Source organism: Podarcis pityusensis (assembly GCF_964106645.2).
Source record: "Podarcis pityusensis genome assembly, chromosome: 4".
Classification (NCBI taxonomy): Eukaryota; Metazoa; Chordata; class Lepidosauria; order Squamata; family Lacertidae; genus Podarcis; species Podarcis pityusensis.
The window spans coordinates 69,083,364-69,109,582 of NC_138027.1; the positions used below are offsets into that span (position 1 = coordinate 69,083,364).

General features: G+C 42.1%; 1 protein-coding gene across 3 annotated transcripts in view; it reads right to left on the bottom strand.

The window, feature by feature from the left end:
* SHROOM2 (shroom family member 2) overlaps positions 1-21,208 on the bottom strand; it is a 105,689-nt gene extending 84,481 nt beyond the window's left edge. The window contains exon 1 of one of the 3 annotated variants that reach the window (XM_081001276.1): positions 20,111-21,208. In XM_081001276.1, the coding sequence (XP_080857402.1) occupies positions 20,111-20,344 (234 nt within the window). In that variant the 5' untranslated portion in view covers positions 20,345-21,208. The remainder of the gene's footprint in view (positions 1-20,110) is intronic. The other 2 variants (XM_081001277.1, XM_081001278.1) reach the window with 2 other exon arrangements.
* Between the last annotated feature and the right edge of the window lie 5,011 nt (positions 21,209-26,219).

Consider the following 26,219-nt stretch of genomic DNA (forward strand, 5'->3'; position numbering starts at 1 on the left):
CAAGACCGGTACATCTAATAATACATTGCTATACTTAATACAGTCTAGAATAATGATTGTTTACCTCACAAATGTTGTCATGCAGGTCCACTGTAATGCTTGTGGTAAAAATTTTTTTTTAACTCCTTTGTGGGTTTGTTGTGATGAGTTTGCAAACAGATTTCTTGTGGAACAGCAGGGATTCCTGTGTAAAGGAGCCCTTATTCCAATAGTCACTTTTATTGTTCAGGTTAAGGTAAATCTCCTTAAAGTAATTTAGCTTACTGCAATCTCATTTGCCCTGTTAAATGAACATAAGCATATGCTGGAGACATGGCTTCCTTTGTGTAGTTTACACTTATTTCACTGCAAGAGATTTTTTTAGTAAGTTCAATGCAAAAACTCAGTTTCCCTCATTAACAATCACTTGAAGTTCTACTTAAAGATGTGCTTACATTAAGCTCTGCTTAAAATGAGCTGGTTCCAGAGTTGTGCTCAGAGGCATACTGCTCAAGATGGAAGAAGAGGACAGAGGGACTATCTTCATCGGCCCCCTCACTCCACACACTTCCTGAAAAATTGCCCCATCAATTGTTTTTCGAAGCCACCACATATGATAGCAGGATGGTTTTTCCTATGTTGGTGAGCTATATCCAGCAATTATGCCTAAATTATAGGGACGTGGGTGGCGCTATGGTCTAAACCACTGAGCCTAGGGCTTGCCGATCAGAAGGTTGGCAGTTCGAATCCCCGCAATGGGATGATCTCCCGTTGTTCGGTCCCAGCTCCTGCCAACCTAGCAGTTTGAAAGCACTGCTTCAAAGTGAAGGTAGATAGTTACTGCTCCAGCAGGAAGGTAAACAGCGTTTCCGTGCACTGCTCTGGTTTTGCCAGAAGCGGCTTAGTCATCCTGGCCACATGACCTGAAAGCCGTCTGCGGACAAACGCCAGCTCCCTTGGCCAGTAAAGCGAGATGAGTGCGCAACCCCAGAGTCGTCCATGACTGGACCTAATGGTCAGGGGTACATTTACCTTTATGCCTAAATTATATTGTCTATAGCTGTATCTCCTGCATAATTTTATATAATTTAAGTAGCGGCAATAAATCTGGATACTGAATTATATTCAACTATTCTGCTGAGGAAAGGATTTGGTGTTATCCTACAAAGCAAGAGATAGGCATAATTATTCATCCTTATTTATTTGGTAAAGTTTATATCTCACTCCATCGTAGCAAAAATATATATGCATATATGTATATACACAAATCATATACATATACACATGTATGTCTAATCTCCAGAAAACAATATTCAAGCTGTTTTCTCTAATGAGAATGTGGCTATATTCTGGTATCGTGTTTTCCAGTCCTCCAAATTATATTTTGTTTGGAACCAGCCATGCACACTCGTGCTCCCCTTGTATGCTCAGCTTACCAAAAGATTTCCTGGTTGTTAAACTCTTACATATGACATCTTCCATGCTAGCCAGCTCTCCCAAGTTTACCATTTTTCTCGAAATGTTTTTACCAAGTCTTTACACCTCTACCAGGTGTCCAACAAGCGTGATGCCAAGGAAGAAATCATTACAATTACAAAAAATATTTTATTAGTCAAATACATTAATGGACACAATAATGCTTTAACTATTCTTAACATTAATGCACAGAAATGGTACTCTTCCACATTATCCACAACATAATGGAAGAAATCTACTGTGTGTTTTGTTGCAACTTTTTAAGATGTTGACATCATCTCATATATTTACAATAAACAGTCCAAGGAAAATTCCTACTGCTTAGCTACAGCGATATGTAAACTGCTTTGCAGTGAAAATAAAACACACAACGAAAGAAAACTTCTCAAGGGTCAATGAAAGCCATTTAGCAATAAAATCTATGAAAAACCACCAGCATGGTGTGTTAACTGCTGTTAGATAGTGGGGAGGGAATTCCACAACTTAGGAGATGCCACATATAACAGCTTCTTCCTGGCAAAATGAAGGTATGGGGCTCACATGGCAGAACAATCTGCATGAAAAAGCATCTTTACACATAAAAATCTAGCATGTTGGGGGAAAGGCTAAGCCAGTTTTCTAAATGCATAGGGTTTTGTTTTGTTTTAGTAAGGAGAGCTATTCAGTTATGTAATTTGCCTGACCTTGAGTTTGTAGTGATACAGCCCAGGATCAGCTTTACCACCTCATCCGTAAGAACAAGATGTAAACTGTAAATTATGGTACTTACGCATTTAGTGGATGATCTAAGACATTCCTACCAAACTTAATGTCATTTGCGTTATGAGTGGCACAGAGAGTTTATACATATCTGTTCAGTGTGTACAATTCTGTTCTACTTATCTATTCTGCTCATAGCTGTCAACTTACAGATTTGAAAATAAGGGATCAGCAGCCAAAATAAGGGATTTTCCGAACACAGGTATGTTCGACTTCTGAGCCCCTCCGAGCCAAAGGCAGAAAGCCCAGCCAGCAGCCAAACAAAGCCTCAAGGAAAACCACCGTCACCTCTCCACTGGGAAGCGCTGAGCGAAGGCGAGTCCCCAGGCAACACAGCCAATTTGATCAGCACAAGGCATGCTCCACCCCCCAGTCGTTCTTAGACTTCTTATTGGGTGAGCAACGCAGCCAAGCAACACAGTTGGAGCCTCCCTCCTCCCTGGCCGGCAGGGAGGGAGGGAGAGGAGCTGCTTCCTTTGAAACCCGGGAAATTTAAGAGACACCATCAATAAGGGACAGCAGCGGGACATGGCGCTGGGATAAGGGACTGTCCCGCCAAATAAGGGATGCTTGACAGCTATGATTCTGCTCTTAATTTTTTGTGTACTGGTATACTTCTTCCTCATCATGGCTTTTACTTCATAATAAAAAGTTGAGGAAATACGTAATCTTGGAAGGCAATGAAAATCCATTTTCATTTTTTGCTACCTTGTTTAGCTGCTTCATGTCATCTGAAGAAGGACTCTAGACTGAGGTTAAACCTTTCAGCTTATCTACCTGGCACACCCAAAATTATTTTAAGGTCTACATTAACTTACAGATAATACTTCCACCTCCCCCTTCAGAGGAAGAAGCTTCCATTTTAAGACTTTTTATCAGTTTCAAAGGGCAGTGTATGCAATAAAGAAACCACACAGACTTTCATGTTTGTCCGAAGATCTCAAAGGAGATATAGCTGCAGAAAACTCAACTGTGCAAATAAATACTCGAGACATTTGGGATTCTCAGATTTAAAAAGAAGTTTTTAAAATGCAGATATGTGGTTCAGTTTATGAAGGGTTCTAGGCTCAAGTCTTCTCTGAGTTCTAAAAAGATAGGACAACAACCTTTTAGAAAAAGAACATTTTTTAAAAAACCTCCCAAAATGTAAAATGAATTCTTCAGAATTTAAAAACAGATGTATGACGTTAGATGTTTCATAAAGCAAAGAGAGTGTGAAACAATTCCAATAAGCCATTTTATACTTAAACAAGAACAAAAGATAACTGTTTCATATACCATTATAGAACATATTGTGTAATTTCCATGTATAACATCCAGCACAGATATATTTCATTGCTATCTGAGTAGCTCTGTTTTACACACATGTGCAATGATATTATGTGAAAGTCTGGATTTCTGCCTCGTTTGAACTATCCCCAAGTAACCAGAAGTGGACCACATTTCTTCTAGCCGGAAATTTTATCTTGGCATAGTTTGCTTACCATGATGGTTTTCGGCTAATTTCTTTTCTTCTTCTTCTTTTTAATGCCTTACATGGCTAAAAGTGTCAGACTTCCTTCTTCTGTGGCTGGATTATTTATTATTATTGCTGCTGTTAAGAGACTCACTTTGGCTTTTCTATTCATTACTAATAGCCTCCACTTGAAGTTATCAATGCCCCAAGTTTGTTTCAGAAGCAATGTAAGACCTTTTTGTTCCAACTGCCATTCTGCGTGAAAGAGTTTTAACTTGCTTGTTTTTTACAAATATAGGCAGATATTCATAAGAACAGTAACAACCAGATTTAGTAATGGCTAGCATGTAGGGAATGGAATGTTTAGAACTTTTTTCTTTCTTTGATTAGCTCGTTCGCTACTATATCTTCTCTTTTGAAATCTTCCTTGACTTCAAAAGCAGTTTACTGAAAAGAACTGGAGACCAGGAAAAAACAAAATTTGAAAGACCTCGGGGTTCACAGAACTATTTACTTGGTTCTTTAGATTAATAAGTTTAGCTTGGATAGGATCCAGACTGGCCAGCCCTTTTTAAGCAATTTTCGTGTTTGTTAAAAAACAAGAAACCCAAACTTGATAGTATAGTTAATGTTTTGGGAACTCTATTGCCTTCACCATTATGTACTGAAGCCAACTGTTTTGACTTTGGATCATGAAGAGACAAGGGCCATAAATGGCAGGTTTGAGTGGCCACCACAAGCTTTGCCATGTATCTAGTTATATAGAGAGAGGCAGTGTGGTGTAATGGTTAGAGTAGGACTTGGGAACCCAGGCTTCAAATGTCCATTCAGCCAGGAAGCTCATTTGCTGACCTTGGGCAGCACTGTCTCTTCAAAGGGTTGTTGTGAGGACAAAATGATGAGAGGAGAACCACATACTTCAAATTGTGATCCTTAGAGGAAAGGCAGGATATAAATATAATAATTAGTAAGTTGTGGCAGGGCTAAAAATAGTACACTTTGTCACTGGAACTGTACTGGTGCAAAATATTGAGATCTTGCATTTATAAATGAACTTGTGAGTGGGATGTTTTTAATGTGTTCCCTGCCCCTGCCCCCAGTTTTAACATATCTCTGTGGGCCTGTTTTTCTTTGGTTCTATGGTTGTTCAGTTAAGCGAAGTAAAGCAACTAATACATTTACTTTCATAAAAATATAGCAAAGGCAGGAATTTTAAAAGTACGATACTAAGCATATCTACTTTGGATTACGCCACACTGAGTTCAGTGTGTAAGACTGCAGCCTAAGACAGAGGAAAGAATCTTCCAAGTTTCAGATGTTTGCAACATGTCTGTCTGAAGGTTAATGCATGACATCGCGCTGGTATTTCATAGCAAGAGCCTCTCCTTTTACCTTAAAAATAAATAAATAATAGTTGCCACCTTATCAGGATGACTGAGCATGTATAATAGTACCTAATGCCTGTGGGAAGAGGTTTTAATTGCTCAATAATGTGGTGGGAAGCTAACTTACAATACAGTGCAAAGACACAGCAGAATACAACTACAATTGCCATTTGTGAGAACCAGGCCTATGTGGAACTAACCTATAAAATCCACTACAAGAGACTACCTTTCGCCTCATAGTATATACGGTTGTAATTGTGGACTGTGATTAAGATATAGGGTGTCAAAGATTCCACATAAGCTCCCAAGGCTGTATCCTTTCTGAGAAGCACCTTCCAGTCCCCCCTCTCTGCCCCAGATAAAAAGTAAGAACCTCCCAACTTTGTAGAACAAGCACCAAACAGAGAAAAGCATGTCTGCTGTGAGTGGAAGACACTGTATGAGAACATGTGCATTTGCTTTGGTCCATCTAGTTCTGCCAACACAGACTGGCACGTCAAGATATCAGTGCTTGTACCTTCGAGATATCACGAGATATCTCTGCACGTCGAGATATCAGTGCTGGGACCTTCAGCATGCTACACCACTGAAATACCCCCCAAAAAAGAGAAACCTACTAATCTGAATTTCTCAGTCAACCTATCATATAGGTCTACCTGCCAACAAGCCCATACGCAGAACTACAAGATAGTCACAGATTTCTTCCTTGACAAGGTCTGCCAGAGTTTTATTTTTATAGATGATCCTTTTAATTACTCAGCATGTTTGAGGAACTGAAGCACGCACACCTATTTGCACCCCACCCAAAGTGCAGATTAAGCAACACAGGAAATAAAGTTTCGGGTTTTGATGTGACAGGAGTGTTCGCTAATTATATCCACTCCTTTTAGCTATTTATAAATCGCGTCTTTCCATAATTTATCGGAAGACACCAACACAGCATTTTGTTTGGAATTTTGGAGCAAAGGCTGTCTGGTTTTGGAGAGGTGGAACAGCACATTTATTCACACATGCTCAGAATGCAGACCATAGTCATAGATCTAACAGGAAAGAGCACCATTCTGCCTGGGCTTACTGCCTTCTCAGCAAATTGGTACCTGTGCTTTCATCGGTTGCCTCAAAAGTATGTCAAGTTCTTCAAAACTGAGCAGAAAGCATCATGTAATTTATTATCCTTAAGAATAAATGAGATCATCCTTCCTTCTTCTAGGTGTAGTTTTCTCCTACAACTTAGGATCAGTTCATGTCCTAAATATTTGTTACTACTGCAGGCTTTTCCCAGAGAAGATTCCCGTATCATGCTAACTATGAATCTGAATTATGAATATGAATTATGAAAGGGCTTGGAGGTAGTTTTAGGAAAGTTTTCTACATTTAGCTGGAAGTTGATATCTGCAAGCAGGGTATTCATGTGTCATGCATTACAGAAAACAGTCTTCTGTTTGAAGAACCATTATTCTGGCCCAAGTCCAGTTTAAAGAAATAGAGGAGACAGCAGGGGCCTTAAAGATGTCCAAATGACAGCAAATGGACAGCGGACTACAGGATTTTTTCTTGCATTTTTAATTAAATTATAGCCGTGGTTCCTAAATTTGCATCCATATCTATGAAATATAGCACATTTGAACTTTATACAAATCATTTCCCTCTTTTGTTGAGATGGTATTCGTCTTTTCTCAGAGGGCATTTTCCAAACTGGTGCCCCAACTGTAGAGAACCTTCCTCCCTGTTGAGGTCGATCTGAGGGCGACCTTAGCTTAATACTGGTGTCAAGATAAGAACTGACTATATTCTGAAGCATTTGTGATTTGTCTGTGACAGTAAGGGAATCAGTTGCCCTATGCTTTAAGAATGCTTTATTTATTGTTTCATCTACTTGAAATAAATGAAATGATTTTAAATGTATTCTTGGACACTGCCCTGAGATAAAATTGATATGGCATAGTATTTTTACTGCCATGATTTTCCAGGGTTCTAAGGCGAAAATGTCACGTGTGGATTTTATGTCTCATAAAATGTTAGACAGGATGGACAAATTACCATAAAGCAGACAAGATAGGGCACACAAAAGCAGTTGTTGGTTTAAAATATTATAACAATAAGAGTGTTCTCTGAATCTGGAAGAATCTACAATTATTATTATTTACTACTTTACATGTTGACTAATAACACATGGCCTAAAGGCCATTTATAACCCAGAATAGGGGAAAAAAAGAGAAATAAATACAATTAAATAAAACCACCATAGACTAAAAACTACCATACTTAAATGTGAAACAATTTAGAAACCTCCCATCACCACCACAAACATTAATTAAAATGTCTTAATAGTGATTATACTAACAAAGCCATCAAACTGTGGAAGATATAATCGCAATGAATCCATAGCTTATGTAACACAGGGGCGGGCAAGAGAAACAGAAAATAAAAACGAGCAGCGATATCTGAATAAACCATTTAATTGCTTTAATTTCCCATTCAGATAATATTTTCCTCAACATATTATTTAAGTCTTACAACACAACCACCACATCACAGACTGGAGAAAGATTTAAGGATCAGGCCCTGATATGAGTCATGATTCATGTTCTCTAAAAATGACTTCATGTAATGAGACTAGATATCCTAGTTGGCAGAGCATGTTCGACCTGTTCTTGAAAGTCTCCAGAGAAGAAAATTTAAGAGCCTCTCAGGCAACTTTCTCCACTACTAACCCCTAGGCCACTTTGTCTTAAAGGGCTGGCACAGAAAACAATGCAGGAGCTGGCCTTGGGAACGCACACTAGGGATGCGCACTGATCACAAGACTTGGTTCAAACCCCAATTTGGTGCTTTGGAAAACAGTCCTCCTTCATTTGGCCCTGGGTCCAAGTCTGCTTTGGAATAAGCAAGGTCTTGTTTTCCAACACCACACTTCACAAGTCGGAAATCAAAATATAGCGACAGATAGATAGATAGATATAGAAGTTAATGGAATTTGAAGCCATAGCAGGCCCTTTATAGTGGATACCTCTAATTATTTTTTCAAAGCTAACAAATATATATAAGTATGTGCCTGTGTATGTATGTGTGTGTGTGTGTGTGTGTGTGTACACACACACGTGTGTGTGTGCATGTGTGTGTATAATTAGCAGAAGCAAATGAAATTTGCCAACATGGTAGGCTTCTGAGGGGATGAATTTCATAAGACAACTGAACTCCAGTATCTCCTGATATGCCCCGCCCAATTTACAAATACCTGCCCTGCTTAGCAAGGCTCTGTGTTAAAACATTTGCTTTCTATTTACCTACTGAACTTATCTACCTGGTTCTAAACCTCTTGGTTTGCCTCTCAGATTTTCTCTTTCTTCACTCAGAAATGAATTATTTATCCAGGAATAGATCCAATCTTGCTGACATCTATTTTGCCTCATCCACACAATTATGGAGCTGACAAACCTCTAGATTTGTCTGTGTTTAGCATTTGAATCTCTGTGTTTAGCATTTGAACTCTACAGGGGAAATTACCCAACAGTGGTCTTTTATCATCCTAATTTAAATTAAGGACAATGATCTTGAAAGCAGTATCACTCATTCATTGAAGAATAAGGACGAATGTCATAACCGTCCATTTTTTCACACAATAACGTAATACGTATTTCACATTTAGATTAATTTCTAAACACAGACATATATTACTGCAATACATCAACACTTTTCAGGGGCTCATAATTCAGTTAAGAGTTCTGAACCAAGCTTGTAACTCTTAAAAAAGAAATGAGATTTGTCCAGCATTACTTGTTCCTGAGAAACACATGCTGAGTCATAGTAATCGCAGCATCCTTTTCTTAGTGCTTACAGACCAACTGTTTAATTATCTGTTCTGGGACCTTTTTCCTGATATTACAGTCAAGCTCACTGGTCAGTAGTTACCTGGGTATTTTTTCCCTTTTTTGAAGATGAGGACAACATTTGCCTACCTCCAGAGTCTGCAGGGACCTTACCTGTTCTCCAAGAATTCTCAAAAGATTACAGACAGCGGCTCTGAGATTACATCTGCAAGCTCCTTTAGTACCCTTGGGTGAGCTCACCAGGAGGCCCTGGAGATTTGAATTCATTTAAAGTAGCTAGGTACAGTGGTACCTCGGTTTAAGAACTTAAATTCGTTCTGGAGGTCTGTTATTAACCTGAAACTGTTCTTAACCTGAAGCACCACTTTAGCTAATGGGGCCTCTTGCTGCCGCTGCTGCACGATTTCTGTTCTCATCCTGAAGCAAAGTTCTTAACACGAGGTAACATTTCTGGGTTAGCGGAGTCTGTAACCTGAAGCGTTTGTAACCTGTATGTAACCCGAGGTACCACTGTATTATAATTCCTATTGAGAACAGCCTGTGTATGAATAGCATTGGATCATAACCCATTTCCATGCGTGAAGGTGCTTCAAGTGCTGTATTATTATTATTTTTAAACTGTAAGTCAGACCAAGTAACTTTTTATGTGCATCTGCTGGGGTGAAGGAAGACAATAGTAACTGGAGGTTATATATCAAGAGGTAGTACTTTTTGAGAGTGACAAATATTTTTCAACCCCACCCCAAAACAACAGAACGTCTCTTTGGTAATGTCCGGACATTACACACACAACAATTAGGAAATTATATGTCAGCCAGGACACACTCATACAGTACACTAAGGAGGAAGAAACCTTTACCTTGGAAGTAAGGTTCATGATGTTGGCAAATGCTTATAATTTGGGCCGCCCTTATAATTTGGGAGGAAGTACAGGATAGAAATTTGATACAATAAACACCAGCAAATTCTAACAAGATTTATTCCCTAGCCACCATCAGACTATTAGCACAATACAAAGAACTACAGAGTGTAGCCTTAAACTTTTCCTGCCTGTTATATTTGCATTTTCATCAGCCTACTGTTACAAGACACCTGCTGTGTACTTCAAGTGCAGGTAGGGCTTCCAGGTTGTAACCTGGACAATACTCACACACCTTAAATTATTATGCAAAAGGAGAAAGGGCAAAAAAATATTCCACAAACACACACACCACTGGACCATATAAGCTTTGGAGCAACAAGCTCACTGTGGATAAAAACAGAACAAAGCAGTTATGCAAATAAGAAACAAATATATACTGTACTAACTACTGGAAAAGCTTTTGCTTTGTGCTGGAAGAGACACATTTCTCTTTCTATGTTTGAGACTTTAAAGCAATAGAAACATTGGGCTCTAGCACAAAGCTGAATATTCAAGTGTCTTTGCTTAGCAGAGAGGTTCCATCTAGAAGACTCGAAGCATGCACAGAGCATTGCTTGCATTAACTGCTTTTACTTGAAATGTGCTGACCCTACAGGTGAGCTCCATGTAGCCCCTAACCTCATTTTACATAGCCCCATGGACCTCTTGAAACTGCCTCATTCTTCCATCCCATCAGAGTTTCTTCCGTCCTTATTTCCTCCTCTTTGTATGAATAATTGGAAGGGGCAGTATTTAATGTAATAAAATTGTTTTTTTAAAAACCCCACACCTTTTTCCTGGCTTTATGGCTTTAAGGAAGTAACCGTGGTGAAAACTGAAGGATAGTTTTAATTCCAGATTAGCTAAACCAAGACACTTTTGTCTCTGGTCCTGCCAAGCACTTAGCAGAAAACTATGGCAGAAAAAAAGGTTGCTTACGCCTGGCTTACACACAGACACAACACATTAGTATTCATGGAAGGCGATCCCCATCGAGATAACATCACACACATCTGCACCTGAGTTTCCATTAACAGCACAGTAATGAATAATCCCTACAACAGTGGGGAAAGCTGTTTATTTATCCAATGTCCTGCAGCCTATTCTCATACAGTGCTGCTTCCTTCATGCTAATCATACACAAGCCCGTTGTTTTTTTTACACTAAACTTCTACCTCTCACAACTGTCCGTTTGAAAGAAAGGTGATGCTACATTATGGAAATATTCCCAATACGAGTCTGAAACATCTAGCTCATGATTGTAAAATTATAATGGGCTGTAAGGGCCAAATTTTCCACCCAGCAATTTTCTTGGTGGCGATGCCCATAAATATTGAGTCCTTATGAATGAGGCAGCAAACTATCCATTCTCCCCATTGGAATATTAAATTTGAAAAACTATGGCATATAGCATGACATGGTTGAAAAAGTATGGCATACAGTCACTGCCAGCAGTGACTTAGCCCTTTGCGCCAAGCAGAGCATGTTTCTTAGCTCTAAACTTTGAACCAATGATGCAGAGTGTGGTAAGAGTTGCAGCTGGTCTCTTTGGAGACCCCTGAAGGACATTATACATCCCCAAAGTTCAAGATTTACAGCAGTGGTCCAGCCCAGTGTTTCCCAAACTCGGGTCTCCTGCTGTTTTTGGACTACAACTCGCATCATCCCTAGCTAGCAAGACCTGTGGTAAGGGATGGTAGAAATTGTAGTCCAAAAACAGGTGAAGACCCTGCCAAAAACAGGTGAAGACCCTGGAAAACACTGGGCTAGCCCACTATATCCCAAAGGTTTGTTGCAGGTAGGTAGCCATGTTGATCTGCTGTAGTCAAATATATATATATATATATATATATATATATATATATATATATATATATAATTTTGTTCCAAAGGTTTATGACAGACCACTGTACATGTTATTAAGGAACCCAGGAACAGTGCCTGCCCTGCATCAACTACCACCAAATTTGGGTCTATTGAGAGCAATGTCTATGAGCAGACTTAGAAAATACCCAGTTGCCTAAGAGTCCAAGTTTTTAGAAACCCAACACCAGTGCCTAGGAATACCAAATATATCACTGTTTTAGATTGTGCCAGGAAGACAAAAGCATTACATCTTTCATCGCCACAACAAGTATATTGCAGTATCTACATATGCACTGATTCAACAAGGAATCCCCTAATTGAATAAGCAAACCCACTTTCTGCAATGAAATTAAGTTTCACTTAGCAGTTCCCCACCCAAGTATTCGCCAGACTCACTCGACATGACTCATCTGCAATTTACTGCTGCAGGCAGTTTCACAATGGGGTTCTGCTGAAGAGAACCTGCACAGGAATACATCAGAATGCTCCAAATATGTACCGTGAATGTCTTGCATTACGTTATCAGGATGCTTATCTTGATCAAGTTAATCTTACCTGCAATTTCAACATGTTTACATGTAGTTAGCTAGTCAGCTGACCTGAACTCCACTCAGGAGCTACTGAGTGAGTGAATTATTGCAATTAGGTTTGCTGTCATTTTTAGTGAAAAACTGAAATGGGTCTTTTCTGGAAAAGTTAAAGCTTTTTCACCCTCCTTTTTCTTTAATAGATCAATCATTAATATATCAGCATTTGAACTTCACCACTGAACAGCTTCTGCTAATTAAATATTGACCTTCTGTAAACCATCAGAAAAGTGTAAGAGTTATAACATATTGCTAAAGAACATGAACATTCAGGTGTGATACAATCTCAGTCAGGTTTCTTTTTTAATCTCAGGCATAGATTAAAACTGCCAGAGTAGACAAGAATAGTTTGCCTTCGGGAAAGAGATTTTTGGAATACTGTGGATAAGCACCCTTTACACCTAGAAGTGAAAAAAGAACAAAAGGTAACACTATTTCGTTTCAATGCTCTGATCTGCAAGAACCAATTAGACCTCAGAAAGGACAAAAGTCAACTCCTTCCACAATTCAAAGGGACATTTTTTGAGCATTAGTCAGCAATTCTGACTAAATGGGTGTGGGGCACTTCAAAGACCAGCTACGTAAAAATGTCTGCTTAACAGCTGATGCCATCCTTGCTGCTTCCTTGACAAGGTCTTAGGTGGCTACTCCTGTCCTGTGACAAATGTCATAGGAGCAATCTTGCCACCATCATGGCTTTGGCTGGAATGGAGATGAGCAAATGAAGACAGAATGGGACCGCTGCCAGGAACTGTTGGCTGCCAACGGTATCATACACCTGAAGAACCAGCAACAGGCTATCTGTGCAACTTTCTTGTACTAGCCAAGTGCAGAAGAGTTGCTTGAACAAAGGGTCTTCCAAGAAATAACTTTGAGTGTGTGTAACAAAACCAGTTCTAGCCCCATCATTTTCTGCAAACACCCAGTATTTTTTTTTATCAAGCAAATCCGTACTGCTGCAAACAACCCAAAATCTTTTAAACTTTATATATGCTATCTACTAGATGCATGAACTCTAATATACAGGGCCCTGAAGGAAAGGAGAAATAAACAAGAAAACAATGTAAGGTAGCAATAGTTCCGTTGAGATCTGGCAATGTAAAAATTGCCCAGCCGGATGAGACTTAAGGTCTATCGAGTCCAGCATCCTGTTTCTCACAGAGGCAAACTGGGTGCTTCTATGAAGCAAACAAGCAAGGGCACAAAGCCAACTGTGTTGGTTGTCTGCAACTGGTACTGAGCCCAATCCCAGAAGTAACATATAGTTATTAAGGCTAGTAGCCACTGACAGACTTATCCTCCATTAATTTCACCAGTCTCCTTTTAAGCCATCTTTAGATGTCAAAGGCCCAACCTACACACCTGCATTTGTTCTTTTGTAAAGTACAGCTGTGCTGAGCCTGGATTCTGATCAAAGTCTTATTACACAGGGAGGAGAAGTTTATCCCTTCCCTCTTCAGCTGCTAGCCCCCCTCCCCCATATCATCGCCACTTGGCTATGAGGCTTAGTTTTGCTTTGTTTTTTAAGTGCCATACTCACTGAATAAGTGCCATAAGTTTTAAGCGCCATAAGTCACAAGAGCTGGCACGGTTCACAGAAAGACTTGTTGCTGGGGCATCTTTGAACAAATGTTTAGACTCATCTGCTGCCCGTTTAGGAAAAAGCACATGGAAAATTAAGTTTGTATATGAGTGAGAATTCTATGTTTTTAAGAAGCTTGCCCTTGTAGTACTCATAAATTCTGAGCACCGTGTTTGCAGAATGAAAAGGGGGGAAGTTCACTGACCAAGTAAAATATAGCACATAAGCATGCTTCAGCATTCAAAGAACTTAAATGGCTTGCTTCTGTTTCCTGAGTCAGGCTTTTTTGGCGGAATGACAAAGCTAAATTATTACCTTAACTCGGAGCTGTCAACCAGCGGGTACTGGGCTGGCTCTAGCCCCCTGGAGAGCACAAACAAGCATACTACTTGCCAACCAAGAAGTGAGAGGAAAAGTGGCGTTGGTGGTGTGAGGAGAAAGAGAAAGCACCCTTTCCTCTCAAGTTATTCTTTCATCTTCCCTCTCATTCCCAGCAAGGCACTGAGGAGAAGGGCAAAGAGAATCACAGACAAATGTGAGGACAGGTGCAAAGTAAGCGGTATAGAAATTGTTATAAATAAATAAGGACGGAAGGGACGGACTTACAGACTTTGGGACTATGAATGCTTTTTTTGAAAGGCAGTACAGTATAATGCAGGGACGCAGGTGGCGCTGTGGGTTAAACCACAGAGCCTAGGACTTGCCAATCAGAAGGTTGGCAGTTCGAATCCCCGTGACGGGGTGCGCTCCCGTTGCTCGGTCCCTGCTCCTGCCAACCTAGCAGTTCGAAAGCACGTCAAAGTGCAAGTAGATAAATAGGTACTGCTCTGGTGGGAAGGTAAACGGCGTTTCCGTGCGCTGCTCTGGTTTCACCAGAAGCGGCTTAGTCATGCTGGCCACATGACCCAGAAGCTGTACACCGGCTCCCTTGGCCAATAAAGCGAGATGAGCGCCGCAACCCCAGAGTCGGCCATGACTGGACCTAATGGTCAGGGGTCCCTTTACCTTTACCTTACAGTATAATGCAGTTACAAAATCAGGAATTGAACCATGTAATACTTTTGCTTTAGAACTGGATATGGAACAACTGATTGGTTCAAAATTGGGAAAGGAGTACGACAAGGCTGTATTTTGTCTCCCTGTTTATTTAACTTATATGCAGAATTCATCATGCGAAAGGCTGGGCTGGATGAATTCCAAGCCGGAATTAAGATTGCTGGAAGAAATATCAACAACCTCAGATATGCAGATGACACAACCTTGATGGCAGAAAGTGAGGAGGAATTAAAGAACCTTTTATTGAGGGTGAAAGAGGAGAGCGCAAAATATGGTCTGAAGCTCAACATCAAAAAAACGAAGATCATGGCCACTGGTCCCATCACCTCCTGGCAAATAGAAGGGGAAGAAATGGAGGCAGTGAGAGATTTTACTTTCTTGGGCTCCATGATCACTGCAGATGGTGACAGCAGCCACAAAATTAAGAGACGCCTGCTTCTTGGGAGAAAGGCGATGGCAAACCTAGACAGCATCTTAAAAAGTAGAGACATCACCTTGCCAACAAAGTTCCGTATAGTAAAAGCTATGGTTTCCCCAGTAGTGATGTATGGAAGTGAGAGCTGGACCATAAAGAAGGCTGATCGCCGAAGAATTGATGCTTTTGAATTATGGTGCTGGAGGAGACTCTTGAGAGTCCCATGGACTGCAAGAAGATCAAACCTATCCATTCTTAAGGAAATCAGCCCTGAGTGCTCACTGGAAGGACAGATCGTGAAGCTGAGGCTCCAATACTTTGGCCACCTCATGAGAAGAGAAGACTCCCTGGAAAAGACCCTGATGTTGGGAAAGATGGAGGGCACAAGGAGAAGGGGACGACAGAGGACGAGATGGTTGGATAGTGTCTTCGAAGCTACAAACATGAGTCTGACCAAACTGGGGGAGGCAGTGGAAGACAGAAGTGCCTGGCGTGCTCTGGTCCATGGGGTCACGAAGAGTCGGACACGACTAAATGACTAAACAACAACAACAACAACAATACTTTTGCTTTATACCAGGGATGCAGAACCTGTGACTCTCCAGATAATGCTGGACTCCAATGCTCATCAGCCCTAGCCAATATGGTCAACAGTCAGGGATGATGGGAGCTATAGTCCAACAACACCTAGATGGTCCCAGGTTCCCCATCCCTGCTTTATAGCCACTGAAACTAGATAGCTCTGTAGGTGTAGAGCATGGGACTCTTAATATCATGGGTCGTGAGTTAAAGCCCCACACTGGACAAAAATATTCCTGCACTGCAGGTGGTTAGACTAGAAGACCCTTGTGGTCCCTTCAAACCCTACAATTCTATTATTCTAATACAACAGCCCTTTTGAACTGAATTTTCCCATCTTAGAGCTTACAATATCATTAGTGAGTTTACTCCTTTTTTATAAAAAAAAAGGTATGTGGTACACTTGACAATCACATTCTACAATGCAGTCACAATAGTTGTATGTACAATATCTGAGAAGATAATATTACCATCCTCAATAACAAAATATAGCATACTCAGTACTGTGAAAATGTGCTATGCTAGGGCCAGAAGTGCTGATTGCATACAGGAAATACTTAACAGGTGCATATCTTTTGCACTTGAAAACAGGGTATTTGAAAAGGTCCTCGATGTCTACATAAACATCAGAAATGAACCAGCCAAGTCACTCAGTTATGGGCTGTGCTACCCTATTATTATCTGGTTTAACAATGTGAATTTGGCTTGACCTTCCAAGAAACCGCTATAACATTTTATACACCCAGCATTTCAGTACCCAAACACATGGTTTTATTCCATCTTATATTTAAAATAGCTACAGATGGGCTTGTCGAATGTTTTTAGCATTTCAAACTTCTCGTAGATTGTTTACATCTTGTCCTTTGCTATCTTTCCATGCACTAAGCAAAAGTTCATAAAAGTGTGTGGTGTACAGAAGGAAAACAAACCTTACGCCTCTCTCCACCTTATCACCACTCCCTCAGCAAACCTGCCTATCAGTTTGGAAGCAAAATGGGGCCACCAAAAATTGGACAACATTTCTATACTCTCAGGGAACACACAGTGTACATAAATTTGTAAGTGAATGTGTTTAAGTCCCTCAAAATGGTCTGGCAAGTACCTGTTAGCTTTCTGATGTATAGAAGACTGGGGTGTCAGCCAAGAGAAAAAGAAACGGGGGAATCTGCCAGGTCTAGCAGGCATCTTACAGTAAATATCTGGAGTGGAGGGGTAGAATCAGAATTGTGGCATCCATGCTGTAAGCTCAAAACCCTCCTTTCCCTGCACGATACAACAGGTTACATGCTTTATCAGTATTTCAAACCAGTTCATCCCTGTCTACTTTGACCATTAGATCCTGATGGTCTAAGAAATTATTGTGCAAGTGAATCTTTGAAAAACCGCTGCTGCTGCAGGTGAGGGGTAATTTTGCTGAGGTAGTTGCATGGACTTTTAAAAAAGATAAAGAGCTGCCTTCAAACACACAGCATTACACATGCTGACCACGCTAAGCCCATACTTAGGATAGAAAAATTGGGAATTGAGTGTGTGCAAAATCCTCAATAAGGCTTACTCACAGGTAACTGGGTGCAGAATTTCAGCCTAGATTACACTTTGATTCAACTGAATAGTTTGGCATGATTAAGTCTCCATTCAAAACAGCAGGAAGCGCAGGTAACTTAGTTGGCTCCAATTCTATAGTCTTGGGAGAACAAGCAATGTCCTCCTGGGCCCCACAGGCATTTAATAAAATCTGAGCATCTCTAACCATACAATAGTAAGATTCTCAGTACATACATGAACAACAACAGATACTCAACACTATTTTAATTTCTTAATTAAACTACAAGTTTCAACTATTAATTCATCATCAATATAAATAACAATGACAAAAATCACTCATCTCTTAAGTCATTTCAGTGCATCTATTAATTATATTCCAAGCCTCAAGTCTCTGCTTTCTTCCTTGCCTAAAACTTAACAATATGTCAACTTCAAACTTTTCAATAAACTCTAAAACCCTCGGCCATTTTTAATCCCCTAAAGCATTTAATTACTTCTATCCAATACACACATATTGTTGTACATAGTATGAATAACACATGGATTTGGGTTCCCCTATCTGCTTGTATATGTTTAATACAATCTAGGGCTCCCTAGAACATTTTTGAGTGTTGAAGGCAGGAAGCAGTGTTCTTCTCAGCTGGCCTCACAGTGATCAGGACACAAAGTGAACAAAAGGCAGCCATTTCCCAAATGCTAAGTGACTGTCTATGTATGCTTGGTAAACCAATCCTGCCAAGGGATGAGAATAATTTTTATCACATTTCCACACCTAATCAAGATTCTGGAAAAGCAAGGGTGTGGTGCAAATGTTCTCAACACTTTGCAGGATATTAAATGCACACTTTGGAAATTCCTTGTATTGTCTGTATTCAGCCACCTATAATCAGATTATCAGACACTGACATAGGTAGGTAAATGATGAGAGCCACACGAATTTTATGGGACAGTGGCCATGGAGATTAGATTGTGTCACAAGACACAAACCTGTACTCCTTCAGAGAAGGCTCACATAACTGAAAGTTTCTTCATACATCACCACTAACAAAATATCTCTGAGCTGGACATGGATGCCAGGAAGAAGAGATTTAGCCAGGGGGGCCTGGCGTGCTAGCTTTCTACGTCCGAGGAATTGTTTTTGTATGAACTAGACCCCAGCTTCCACCAGTGAAAGAATAAAACATTATCTAGCAGCAAGCAGCTCCCCTTGGTTCTCAAGGTCTTAAGAAATATGATGGACAGCCAATTGTTGTTTTTTAAATGGTAAGAAAGTACACTGATCCAGAAACAAAACTAATTCTGCACAGAGCAGATCAGGGGGTTGAGTTTGGATAAAAGTTTGGCAAACAAGTGAAAACAATGAGCATTTGAACAACACATGTTTTAACACTGAGTGGCAATACTGAAAGACACATGCCCTTCTGGAAGGCCTAGGGGAGAGGAAAAATAAAGTGAAATAATCTGCCTAAGCAAGTCTGATGTTTGCTTTTCAGCTGCTCAGGTAACATGCAAGTGGGTCTGTCCTGTTATCACATATGGCCTTGTGAATGGCTTTTGGGAAATGGAGGAGGATTTTTCTGACCAAACACAGCTAAATAATCTAATCCAGTATTCAGTTGCAACAATGACATAAGCAAGAAAGAGATGCAAAAAAGCTTTGATAGCTCTCCCTCCACCCTAGGCCATTAGGGAATAAGCCACAATAACTGGAAAGTTAAGAAATTATCTTGACCTGTGCAGTTTAGAGCAATTCAATCTGTAGTTAAATGTTCATTCAGCACAGGAGAAATGACAGTGAAGAGACATGCAGTTCTATGAGGAGAAAAAGGAGGAAACTGTACCACTTCTATGAGGAACAACTCGCCATTCTTAATTGAGCAGTATTGTGTGACCATTCATGAAATTAAAATAGGCAAATAAGATCACTTACTGTCATTGAATCATCTTTTTGTACTCATAACAAGAAGTGTACTTTTCTCCAGCTAGTGCAATGGCTGAGTCTACTATGAATTCTGATTTGGTGATTGTGTGATGACACATTAATTAACCTGGAATGCTATTCTGGATTAAAAAGGGGGGTTTTATGTGAACTCTGCAATGCAAGCCTATATGCAAACTTACTCAGAGATAAGCCCCACTGTGTTGAATAGGGTTTACTCCCAGGAAAGTGTTCCTAGGATTGCTGCCTGAAGCTTCCCTCCATAATGGAATTTACTATTAAACCGATGGGACCACCAGTGAGTATGCTAAACTGAAAATGTGACCAAAAACAAACGGTAAAACCACATTATGGCAATTAGAGCCAAGAGAACAAAGCCAACCGGGCATTTTCAGGCATATTTGAAAGCAACCCTCAAAGAGTGGCGACTGGAGTACGCACTCCAATGTCACCAAGACCAAAGTAAAGAAGAATTCAGCCGCTGCCAACAACAATCGCAAGAGTTCCCTGTTGAGGTGAATCGAAGCGATCACTTAGTAAAAAGTGCTTCCAGAAAAGAAAAAGCACTATTTGTATGTGCAAGCAAACTGCTCGGCCAGGGGGCAGAAAACTCTGGAAATCGGTAGGATTACAATAGTCAACCGGCTACATCCTGACATAAACAAAAGAGGCTGGGAATCCCCTCACCCACCCCGCCACACTGTGGCACCCCTTGGATCACCTACGCGGAGAAATACGCGCGCGTGTAACCTTACCTTGGTGATGATGAGAGGCTCTCCATGTTCTCTTCCTCCTTTCAACGTGAATCCCCAGGGAGCCCCGCCGCTCAGTTGCACTTCCACCAGCTTGTACGCGTCGCCTCCCCTCTGCTCCCCTATCAGCAGCAGAGGCTGGTGAGGGTGCCCTTGGGTGTCCAAAAACGCGGGGTTCAGCCTCGGATCTTTGTCCGGGAACCTCTCCTGGCCGCCTCGGAACTCCACGTTCTCCATGGTCGCCCGAAACTGCCCCCCAGCTCCTTCCTCCTAGCTGGATCCAGCGTGCCGCTGACCTAGGAACCACATACCTAACAACAGTTTCCAGCCCGCTCCCATATGGTGAGGGGAGGGAGTTGCAAAACCCCCTCGCGCAGCCTTGGCTCCTCCTCCGCTTCCCTCCGGATCCCGTTGGGTCGAAGAGGAGCCCGGGCAAAGGGGAGGCGGGGAAAGCGCGCAGGGAAACGGCGAGGCTGCAAACAGGCTTGCTCAACTCAGCCGGGTGCAGCTGGGCAGAGCCAAGCCGGGAGGGAGGAGGCGGCTCACGCTTGTGGGGTGTGTTGTAAAATATTCCAGCCCAAATAGTAGTCGCTGCGGCGGCTTGTGGCCAAAGGATTTCTCTTTCCCTCTCTTTAAAAGCCAGGAGATAAGTTAAGAAAGTCTCCCAGAACTAGCGCAACTTTCGCCCGAGGGTTTTCTTTAGGAAATCGGTGGGTGGGAAATCGAAAAGGGGCTGGGTTGGAACATGCTGGTGGGGAAGTGGGACTGAATCTCCAAACAAAGCGGCGGGTGGAGAGCGAGTTTCCCCTGTTATGTATTGAAGAGAAATCTCTGTGCTGACTGCTATTTCCACCCACAATTTAATATTCCCCCTTCCCCCATCAGCGAAATAGGAGGGCTGCAATGCTAAGCTCCAACATACAGAGGGAGAATGCACGCAACGATTTAAAAAGAGAAAAGGGGGAGAGGGTCCCTGCGTTTTCACGTGGGGAATGTCACAGCCGTGTTAAAAAGGCAGCGGGAAACCACGCCTCCTGGATTCAATGGGGTTCCGGCCCCAAGGAAGAGACCTGCCGCTTTCGGCATTGCTAAAAGCAATTGCCTCTCAGCCCTTCGAGGAGTCAAAGGGGAAACAGACCCCCCCCCAATAAAAAACACACCCGGCGGCAGCCGCTCCTATCAGCTATTTCCGCTTCCTCCTTTTAAAATAAATAAATAAATAATAATAAACCTTTATTATTTTGCAATGGCTTCTTGTCGTCGAAGCACAGCCCCGACGCTCGCCGCTTAGGCGCAGCGAAGAAGCCCTTTGTGTGGGTGGGGAGAGGGAAGGGGCGAGGGGGGTGGGAGGCCGAGGTCTCGCGGGGGCTGCAGCTGCTGTGGGGATGGCGTCGTCCCCGTCCCAGGGAAGCCCCCTCGAAAGGTTTCGGCACTCCTCGCGGGGGGCCAGGCTGGAGGGGTCGGGCGGCGGCGGCACAAAGACGAGCCGGGGAGAGGCGGCGCTTGAGCCGGCCTCCCCTCGAGCAACCTGCGAAGCAGCAGCCCAAGCTTCTCCGCGGGCAGCAGCAGGTTTATCCTCCGCGACCCTCTAGTGGCGGCTGGCGAGAGGAGCGGCTGAGGGAGCCAGGCGGCTTCCCGCGCGCTGCCGCTGCGCCTGCCGAGCAGAAGGCCAGGCTTGCACGTCACCTACACGCCTTTCATCCTTCACCTTTCCCACACGCACCTGATATAGATAGAACTTCTTGCACTTGCTCTAGAGAACAGGGAAGATCGCCACATGTAGTATTAACGGACGGTGCTATTTTTCCTAGAAAAACAGGTGCCAGGACTGTTAAGTTGTGGGTGAACATATCAGACGACACAGCAATTCTTCAAACAGCTCTTGTTTATTCACAGAACAGAACTGAACTGAAGGGTTCAGTCAGCCTGCTTATATAGAGCTCCAGTACAACGTAACTGTAACAATTTTCTAAAACTATCCAATCACTGAATGTCATTTTCGATCCCTTATTTGCATAACTATCTACAGTATCCCCCTGCTGGCCCAGGGTGAGAACTTCAGTACATAACAAGGACACCTCCCTCGTTCTTAGAATGGCAATGTTGCCCACCTGAGAGGTGCCGGAACTGAGCTCCTGTAAATTCCCCTGGGGGAAAAGCCCTGGTTCTAATAAAGGTATTGCCCAACTTTATAAACTTTATAAATGTCTCCATCCCATGTGTCTGAACCATGCCTTCAGTCATTTGTTTAGCATACAGCTTTTCTCACAAATGATGCATTTATAACACATTCAGTATTGGAAAATGTTTCTCATACGTCATCTAAATAATCTGTATACCATCCCTTTAAAGGCAGTGCAGGCTGACTGGAGGAAGTCTGCAGGGTTTACCTCCTGCTAAGTTCATGGCAGAAGAAACAAATTTTAGTTGGGGATTTCCTAGTACATAGTTGGCGGTCTTCAGCCACTACACCACACCTAGTGTCTAGTGAATACACTGGCGCCCGTTTGTAAGCTTAAAATAAATCAGACTAACAATGTACTGCTGTGCATATTTACATAGGATGTTAAATATGGCTTCCTTCTGTTATATGATTGCAAAGTCTACATTTGGAATCTTCCACATTCATAATCATCACATGCCCTTCAGTTTCAAATAGGCAACCGGTACTTGAGTGCTGTAATGGTTCAAGGGGTTGCTCGTGCGTAAGCCGGTGCCCACACCTGGCTGGGTTGCCTAAGTGAACCTTTTCTGTCCGGACAGCCACTCACCCGTGGCTGTCTCAATCGCTGGCAGAATCCGTCAGTGGGCGTTTCTTAAACTTCTTCCAGCATAGAAGTTCTTTCACGCCCAGTCGCCTCCTACTTTCCCTGCGCGGAAGCCTTCTGCGCAAGGAAGGCGTAGGCAGCGGAGGACCCTTCCTCCCCCCACTGGTCCCAGGCAAGGAGTCATGTGACTCCCTCTCAGATTCCCCCATCTGCCCCCCTTCTCCACTGGAGCTGAGCTGATTCCCTTCCCCAGAAGATGGGCTGCCTCTCCCAATCCCTTGACGCTCTCTGGGATCCCTCTGGAGCTCTCTCTCTCCCTCTGGCACTGATGGCAGTTCCCTGACAAGTACACATTACTTCTCCGATGCACCAATGTGTAGCTAGCTTCAGACTAAACTGAATAGGTTTTGAACTCTGAAACACTGGCATGACCAAAGAGATTCTACTGTAGTCATATTCCAGCATTTTGCAAAACTAGAGGACAGAACTGTGTAGAATCCCCCGAACAGAGATATTACTGATTTACTTATTCTGAAGGAAATTCTGAAGTTTGGAAGTCACAGAGTTGAATAGTAAACCAGTAAGAGATTGGATAAATAACTATTTACTTCATATTAATTATCCCTGGTATGTTTAGAAGGCTTCTGAGTTATGTAGCATCAAAGTTGTTGCTAGTAAACACACACATACGCCCTGCAACCGGTTCCCTTTAACAATAGTGTTTTATTACTGCATGGAGAGTGCTCATGGTTCTTAAATTTCATCACAATATTTACAGCTAGGCATTGCATCAGAAATCGTACTGCCCTTACACTGGCTCAGCCATGAATTTGAAAACAGCTTCTCGTTTTGGTATAAGGAGGGAAATACTCCACTAAATAATGCAAGTCTACTGAGAAAACAAACTTATAGTACTTGCTTTCAAATCAAGTGATCTCTGAAACAGTACATTTCTGGAAGCTTCAAATGGCAACATGCAGTGACAATGCTCTTAGTAATACATAAGGTTAATTTGCAGGATAATACGCAAGATTAATTTCCATCATTAATTTCCAACGTATGTTTCACTGACCGTTAACCATATGCTCTCAAAACACTATGCCTGAATGCCATTTCCCATTCACTCACAAGGGCATGTGCCTTAGACCAGGGTGGGTGGGGAGAACCATTTTCTGCCATATCCCCCCCTGAAAAAAATAACAATAGCCAGAGGTTTCTACACATACACACCTCACATTATCTCCATCCTCCTAATGAAAGCAAGAGGCTTTATCACAGTTCAAGGACATGTTCCACACAGAAAGAATAATTCAAGGAAAGTGTGGAGCAAGGCTGGTGGAGAGGGGGTTGTCTGGGGAGCATGAATGGCTTGGGAGAGTCCTGAGGGCCAGGCAGAGAGGTCTGAAGGGCCACATTCAGGATTGGAGGCTGAGGTTCTCCACCACTGTCCAAGACTTTTATTGTGGCATGGTAAGCAACTGTCAACCTCATTAGAGGCAGGAACACAACAGTAACAACATCATTTGTTTTAAATAATCATTCTGTCTCTTTCTGCAGTTCTTTGCCCCGTTTCTTTCCCCCATTACACCTGATTCCTACATATCTCCAGACTGCAAAATATCACAGACAATAATAATACTGAGGTCAGTAGAAAAATACTGGCTTAAGAAAGCAGAGGATCTGGGCCTCCTGCACTTGTACTGACATTCCTGCCACAACAGCAAAATGTGTTCCACACTTGTCTGGCAGTTCCCGGGAGAGAATTCCTCCGAACGACATTTATAACAAATCTGTATTGCTGTTATATTTTATAACCATTCATATGGGGGAATTTCTGTCTTCTGTGCAGTTCCAAAATACTTTATTTGGTCTGCAACCAACTGCAGGGTGTATTTTAGAAAGAAACAAAAATGAAGTATCATTCTAAGAATCAGTCCATAAATGTTTTAGTCACTCCAAACACATGAATTTTGAGGGAAATGGTTATAGGGGTTTTTATCTTTAGAGCAGCTGGATTTGAAATGCTGTGGTCAAGGGAGATAATCAACAAAGGTAAAGGGTCTGTGATGTTCAATATAGGCAAAGAAATAAGCTATTTTAGGATTGCAACCTATGTTCTCCAAGGGCATTTGACAATCCTTTGTCATACCTGGGATCAATCTAAAACCTTATAATGAATTCTTGACTCTGCTCATGCAAATAATACTAGTGATTGTGTGGGGCAATTACTCTCAAAAAATATGGATGATGGCAGTAAGGTAGTGATATGCTATTGTTTATACCAGGAATGGGGAACCTGTGGCCTCCAGATGTTGGACTCTGAACAAAACAGACTGACTTGGGAGATTACCCTTGCTTTGCTATGCTGTTGTCTATGCCAACTAGGGCTGACAGGAGTTATCTGGAGGGCCACAGATTGCCCATAACATCCCTACACTCTTCCTTTAGGTAAGTTCCATTGAATACAGCGTGGCTTACCTCTGGGTTAGATATGCATGGGATTGCACTGTTAATGCAGATCAGTTACCCAAGTTTCAACCACTTGCAATGAACCCTCTTCATGCCTGCTCGTAAGGCCAATCGAGTTAAGTGGAACTTACTCCAAGGTAAGCATGGACAACCTCTGTCACATGCAAGGTTTATCCAATGAAACATACTTGAAACTTTACATGGTTGGACTTTTCACTCTGTGGCCGTAATATCTATAAACGGGAATCAAAGTGGGTCGGGGTAAGAGGATGTCACTGGTTTCTTCCCATGCCAGCCACAATCTTGTTAGGGCATTGGCATAGGAACCAGACACATAACAGAAACCTAGTTGTGCGGAAAACTTCAAAGTTCCTCTAGTGTCTAACCTAACCCCTGCTGATGAAGGAAATCTGCTGTCCTAGCATCCCTGACAGGTGGCTAGCCAGCTTCTACTTTTAAAATTCTAAGGAAAGAGCAAGGCAGTCTGTTCTACTGGAAGAGTGGCAGACTCGCCTCCCTTAAAGAGATTTTAAATCCACATACATGGGTCCCAGTTACAGTCGCTACTGCTGGGGGGCTCAAGGCCATGCAAGGGTACCAGTGCAATACAAAGAAGCACGCTTGATGGTGGAAAAGCGATTCCCTCTTTAACCCCCTTAGCTAAATAAATATGTGGGACCGTGTGTTTGCAATCAGTCCTTCGGGTTTTGCGTGGCTGCAGTTATCCCAGAGTGAGTAATCATCCACCTTGTTTCGGGCGCGATTCCTTCTGCCCAGAGCCTCCATATGGACGGAAGCCGATCGCTTCGAATTCGCAGATTCTGAAGAAGCAGCAACTTCGACGCGCTGCAGCTGCTGCCCGTGCGCGAAGCGAA